This window comes from Triticum urartu, chromosome 5A (assembly GCF_056163025.1).
Source record: "Triticum urartu cultivar PI428250 chromosome 5A, HENAU_Tu73, whole genome shotgun sequence".
Lineage (NCBI taxonomy): Eukaryota > Viridiplantae > Streptophyta > Magnoliopsida > Poales > Poaceae > Triticum > Triticum urartu.
The window spans coordinates 500,864,544-500,871,523 of record NC_141877.1 but is presented as its reverse complement, the minus strand read 5'-3'; the positions used below and the strand labels follow the sequence as shown (position 1 = coordinate 500,871,523).

The following is a 6,980-nucleotide window of genomic DNA, read 5'->3' as shown; positions in this document are numbered from 1 at the left end:
CACTTTAAACAGAATATTTTCTAGCAAATTTTAATTATTTTACCCATGCAAGAAAATAACTTCAAGTAATTACTCATATGCATAACAAAATTATTCTTTTATCATCACAAATAAATCCTATTTTATTTACCCACTAAGTTAGTTTCAAACATTCTGTAAATCAAGCATATAAACTAGCACAAGTACTTAACAGAATATCAATAATCTAATAGTTATTTAAATGCATAGTTTAACTCTTCCATTCAAGTAAGAAAATCATAAATATTGAAATGGCACCATGAAAATGTTGTTGTGGCTTACCTTAGTGCAGATGAGGTGCACAAGCCTTCTGGTGATCCTCAAGACAAGGCTCGCCTTCTGAAAATAATTTTAAACACAAGAAGAAAATATCAAGAACCCTTCTGAAAATCACCAGAAATTCTAGAGAGCTCAGAAAAATCTCATTTTTGGTGAGCTGTTAGATTTCTTTGCAAAGAATACAATGCAAAAAGAATCAATTCATTTGGACTTATGGTTGAAGAATTATAGAAGTTTGAAGGTCTCTGGAAATTAATTGAATTTGTATTTAGACAAAACAAACTAGGGGGGTGACGTAGAAGGCATAAAGCCTCGGGGCTCCACCACTCGTACCGCTTCACGCGCGTACTGAGTGGCTGAATAGCGGACCCTGCTAGTCAGGTGAGGTGGAAGGGGAGAAGGAAACAGAGGGGGTCACAGCATCGCCGGATCTCACGCCGGCGACGAGGGCTCCTTGGTCAAAACGAGAGGGAGGTATCGAGAGACGGGATCAAGGCGCACCTGCCTGTACTCGTAGCGTAGCTAGGGGTGGCCGGACGGCGTCGGATTTAACCTCGCAAGCAGAGACAGAGAGCGGAGGTCACTGGAGACGAAGACGACGGCGAACTGTGGAGACTTTGGGGGCTCCATGTGGACGGAACGGCTTCACCGAAGAGCGGCGGAGGCTCTAGAAGGGTCGCCCAGGCTTGGGAGAGGCTGGAGCTACCGTGGCGACCTAACAGGATCGCCGGCGACCTGACAGGATCGCCAGCGACCTCGATCTCGGGGACGGTGGCCCACGGCCTGACCGGCCGGGCTACGGCTACCTACACGTCTGTGGAGTGTGTGGGAGTGGAGGATGGTGCTCGAGGAGGCTGGGGGTGGCTCCATTTATAGGCGAGCAGCGAGGAGTGGATCGGGCTCCCCTGACGTCACCTGGACAATGCGCCCGGCGACGAGTGGCGTTAGTGAGAGAAGGAGAAGGCGACGCAGCTCACGCGGGGACTATGGGCGAACGGAGACGAGCACATTATCAAGGAGAAGGCGACAACACTGTTACGTTGGCCGGACCGCGCCCGTGCTCGCTGCGGCGAGCTCCGGCGTCGGCGAGTGCCAGGGGGAGTTAAGGGAGTTGAGACGAGGATGGTGGCATGGTTTGGCACTCCATGGCAGTCGGGGAAGTAAGCATGCGCAAAACAAAGCGCTCGGTGGCACTCAGAGCACGTCGACATGCAGGCTGGCATCATGGACACGCGTGGTCACCGCGTGAACTCTGCCCACAGGCCGACCAACGTCCAAAGATCATGTTTGGCTTGTTGTTCGTGGTAGTTTTGAAGATTACCATGCTTTGGTTTGACTCCACATGAAGTAGAAAAGATTTCACACGTTTGGTAAGTTTCTGATCAGTAACTTTGAGATGTTACTGCGTTTAAATGGCTAGGAGTTGGAGGCTGTGCTTTGGAGGCTAGAAATCATCTACTAAGGTGATGATGCACAAGAAAAATCTGGCGCAATGGAGCAAGTAAAATGGTAGTTGCTGTAGAAACCACCATTTCTGTCCAAAATAGAAAATATTTTCTGTAGCAAAAATATTCCAAAAAGTGGTACAATATTTTTGCTGAGGAAGGTGCCCTAGGGTTCAGAGAATATTTGTGAATTTTCTCAGATTTTTGTGGCCAAGCAGTCTTCCCATTTACACCCTTGGGCCAGAACACTAGCTTGGGTTTTGGAGGGGGAAAATGAATATTTTTCATTAAAGAGAAATATTCCAAATATTATTTTAGGTAGAACCAGAGAGTGAATGATGATTGGATGGGGAATGAGGCACTTGGGTGAAAGCCAAGGGTACCCAAGTGTTTAAGTCCATATGAAAAGATTCAAAAATCTCCAAATTCAAAATCAAACCAAATGAAAAATTAGTCAAATAAAGGAGGGCAAAAACAAGGATGTCACAAACCTCCCCCACTTAGAATGAATCTCGTCCTCGAGATTCGGTTGCTTGGGAAAACCATTCTGGATAATGTCTTTAGAAATTCTTCTCGTTCCCATGTTGATTCTGACTCTGTGTGATGCTCCCACTGAACTTTTTAAAACTTCCTTACTTTACTGCGAGTGACTCTTTCCATTTGATCCAAAATTCTAATTGGTCTCTCTTCATATGCTAAATCCCTTGCCAACTCTATTTCAGTCATAGAAGTCTTTTTCTCCGGCAGCGATATGCACCGCCTCAACTGGGAAACATGAAACACGTTGTGCACGTCTGACAATTCAGGGGGTAGCTCCACCTGAAATGCAACAGTGCCCACTCGGGACATGACTGGAAATGGACCAATAAATCTAGGTGCCAACTTCCCATGAGTCTGAAATCGGAGTTATACGTGTTCTCCGGGTTCAAAACTGATTTGTTGGTGCTTTGCATCACACTAACTCTTCTGTCGAGGTTTGGCCAATTTCAATCTGTCTCTGATCTCCTGAACTTGTTTCTCAGCCTCCATCATGAGATCTGTTTCGAAGATACGACTATCTCCAGTTTGAGACCAATTTAATGGAGTGCGGCACTTACGGCCATACAAAGCTTCATACGGTGACATCTTTAGACTGGTCTGGAAACTGTTGTTATTAGAAGACTCGGCATAGGGCAAGAAGTCTTCCCATTTACACCCTTGGGCCAGAACACAGGCTCGCAACATATCTTTGAGTATTTGGTTTACCCGCTCTGTCTGTCCATTAGTATGAGGATGATAAGCGGTACTGTATTTCAGTGTTGTCCCCAAGGCTTGATGGAGACATGACCAAAAAAGCGGAGGTAAAAAGTGAACCCTGGTCAGAAGTGATGGTTCGGGGTACTCCATGGAGACTAACTATCCTGGATACATACAGCTGTGCGAGTTACTCTGCTTGATATGTGGTTCTGATCAGGATAAAGTGGGCAACCTTGGTTAAGGTGTCCACTATGACCCATATTGCATCATTGCCTCGCTGAGTCTTAGGTAGTCCTGTTATGAAATCCATACACACATCATCCCATTTCCATTGTAATACTAGCAGTGGTTGGAGAAGTCCGGCTGGCTTCTGATGCTCTGCCTTTACTTTGTTGCATATGTCGCAACATGCCACAAAATAGGCAATATCTTTCTTCATATCATCCCACCAAAATATTTATCGGAGGTCTTCATACATTTTTGTACCTCCAGGGTGAATAGAATTTTTAGGATTCGTGTGCTTCCATGAGGATTTTCTTCTTTAAGTATGACTGATTGGGGACAAAAATCCTTCCATGGAAACACAGAGTACCGAATTTATCCTTCAAGAAGTCTGGAGTCTGTCCTGCCATCATACTGTTGACACGTTTCTGCAGATCGATGTCAGCTGGCCGGGCCTTGCGGATTTCTTCCTCAAGTGTGGGGGCAACTTCCAAAATATTAGCGAGGCCAGCGTCAACTATGACCAGGTTGAGCTGAGTGATCTCCTCTTGAAGTTCAAGAGGCAAGGATTCCAGTATGACATTTAGGCTGACAGGCTTTCGACTAAGCGCATCGGCGACCACGTTGGCCTTACCCGGGTGGTAGTTTATTCCAAGATCATAATCCTTGACCAACTCAAGCAACCTTCGTTGACGGAGATTTAAATCTGGCTGAGTAAATGTATACTTGAGGCTTTTGTGGTCGGTAAAAATTTGGCATCTCTTCCCAATGAGATAGTGTCTCCAAAATTTTAGAGCATGAACCACCGCGGCCAATTCCAAATCATGAGTAGGATAATTTCCTTCATGGGGTCGTAGCTGTCGCGATGCATATGCTACTACCTTGCCGTCTTGCATAAGTACGCATCCAACTCCTTGTCTGGAGGAGTCACAATACATGTCAAAACTGCGGTAGATATCTGGAAGAGTTAACACATGTGCGGTCATCAGCCGTATCTTTAGCTCATTCAAACTTTTCTCACAATCCTTGGTCCATTCAAATTTCTTATACTTTTTGAGCAGCTCCGTCATGGGCTTAGCGATCTTGGAAAACCCTTCAATGAAACAACGATAATACCCAGCTAATCCAAGAAAACTCCGGATCTGTGATACGGTTGTGGGTGGCAACCAATCGAGCACATCCTTTACTTTCCTTGGCTCCACGGCTATACCTTCGGCAGATAGAACGTATCCATGAAATCCAACTTGCTTGAGCCAAAACTCACACTTACTGAATTTGGCGCATAACTGATGATCGCGGAGTCGTTGTAGCACCGCTCGGAGGTGATCCTTGTGACTTTCTTCACTCTTGGAGTAAATGAGTACGTCATCGATGAAGACTACCATTAATTTATCAAGGAAGTCCATGAATACTTTTTTCATCATATGCATGAAGAAGGAAGGAGCATTGGTGAGACCAAAGTACATAACTATATATTCATAAAGACCGTACCGAGTGGTGAATGCGGTATTAGGAATATCTTCCATTTTAATCTTGAGTTGATGATACCCTGCCCTGAGATCAATCTTGGAGAATACTTTGGCCCACTGAGCTGATCGAACAGATCATCAATCCTTGGTAGTGGATATTTATTTTTGATGGTGACATTGTTTAGCTGTCGGTAATCCACACACATGCGGAGGTTGCCATCCTTTTTGTCCATGAAAATGGCGGGTGATCCCCATTGTGAAGAGCTGGGACGGATATAACCTTTCCGGAGCATTTCATCAAGCTGCTTCTTTAACTCCACTAATTCTGATGAGGGCATCCGGTAATACTTCTTGTATAACGGTGCGGTTCCGGGAACAAGATCTATTGCAAACTCAAGCTCGCGGTCGGGTGGCATGGCTGGCAATTCTTCGGGAAATACATCCAGAAACTCAATGACCACAGGAATAAATTCCAATTTAGTCACAGCGGAGAAAGCCATTTCTTCTTGGGTATGCTTCTACGAGCATAGAATTTGGTAGTCTGCCCATTCTGACTGGTCAAAGTGACTTCGCGGGTCGTGCAGTTTATGCAGACTTGATATTGGGTCAACCAATTCATACCCAATATAACATTCAACTTATTAGACTCAATGATTATCAATGAAGTTGGAAAATAGACTCCGTTGATATCTATTTCCAGACTTCGGTAGACCAGATTGCTCCTGATTAATGATCCTGGGGTTTGTACTAGCATATTCTTGCCCAAAACCGAACAAGGAAATTTGTTTTGGGAACCAAAACTCCGAGAAATAAAAGAGTGGGAAGCCCCAGAGTCAAATAAAATTACTGCAGGTATGTTATTAACAAAAAACATACCAATGACGACTTCAGGGTTCTCTTGGGCTTCATCGGCGGAGAGGTGATGAATGTACCCAGTGAGGTTTTGTGGGGTCAGACATGACTCCATATAATTAACTTGTGGCCTGAATAGAGCATTTGCCTTGCTGTTGTTGGGGCACTGCCTGGCATAACGTCCGTTTTTCCCACAACTGAAGCAAGAATTGTTGCGCTGGCGCTCCTCGTGCACTGGGTTGGTCACGACATTCTTGACTTGAGTGGTGGTCTTGTTGACATTCTGTTGCCAATTGGTCTTGTATTCTACCTGAGTCTGCTGCCAGGTACGAGCCTTTTGCACTGGTTGTCCATCCTTCTTTGGCTCAAACTTGTGCTTGTGGTTGTTGTTAGCAGGCCTATTATCTGATACAAGCTTGTGCTCCCTTTCAGCAATGAAAGCCTTGTCCACTAGAGTTTGGAAATCTGGAAAATAAAACATACTGAAAGTACACCGGAGTTGCGTATTTAATCCACGAAGAAATATGTCAATCTTTCTTTCTTCGGTGGCCATGTCATAAAGGGGGTAACAGGCCAGATGATTGAATTTTTGCAAATATGCACTCGCAGACTGATTTCCTTGGATGAGCGCGAGGAATTCTCGCTGCTTAGTCTTCATAATTCTAGTAGGGATATGATATTTCCGAAACTGCTCCTTGAATTTTGACCAGGTGATTTCTTCATTAGCAGGCCACATGGCTTTTGCATTTTCCCACCATATGGATGCAGCGCCTTCAAGATAATGAGTTGCAAATGGAACTTTATCTTTTTCTTCAGTACGAGCAATCTCAAGCTTTTTCTCAATAGTGCACAACCAATCGTCTACATCTAAGAGATCAACAACCTGACAACTTGGAGTGGTGACCACATTGATTTCCATTCTGATCAACCATAGCTTGCACACTTCTTAATATTTCAATCGGATCATTATTTCGTCTTTCCGCAAACATTCGCAGAACTTGCTTGGTGGAGGGCGGATTTGGCGGTGGAGGCGGTGGCGGAAGGTACGGCTCGGGAGAGTGTCCTGCCTGTCGTGCGGAACGACGAACAGGAGTTCCCTCACGAACGTTGCTACTTCTACCTCCCCACGTCATCATATTATGATTTTTCCCTATACAACGCAACCGAGATGAGAAACATTCAAAATAAATTGGGGAAAAGCTAGCAACGAATGCTCGAGAAAAACCGAAATGATGAAGGAAACATGGCGAATAAAGTAGAGTTCCAACATAATTATACATAGACTCATACATGAAAGATAACCAACATGCCAGGTTCAACTACTCTCATACAGACAACGAAACATCATGACTCGTACTACTACATCCAGACATCATCCCAATGACTGCGGATACTCAAAGGCTCTACCGCTCTGCTGGTGCTGCGGTGTCCTCTCTTGAAGCAGACTCGGATCCTGATC

At 44.9% G+C, this 6,980-nt stretch overlaps 1 protein-coding gene across 1 annotated transcript; it reads right to left on the bottom strand.

Moving 5' to 3' along the window:
* Window positions 1-3,484: 3,484 nt before the first annotated feature.
* LOC147972274 (uncharacterized) lies at window positions 3,485-6,440 on the bottom strand. Its single transcript, XM_087524283.1, has 5 exons — window positions 6,125-6,440; window positions 5,546-5,986; window positions 4,950-5,096; window positions 4,137-4,293; window positions 3,485-3,884 (listed from the first exon to the last, which is right to left on the bottom strand). The coding sequence occupies exons 1-5, from the start codon at window positions 6,438-6,440 to the stop codon at window positions 3,485-3,487; spliced, it is 1,461 nt and encodes a 486-aa protein (XP_087380409.1).
* Window positions 6,441-6,980: the final 540 nt, after the last annotated feature.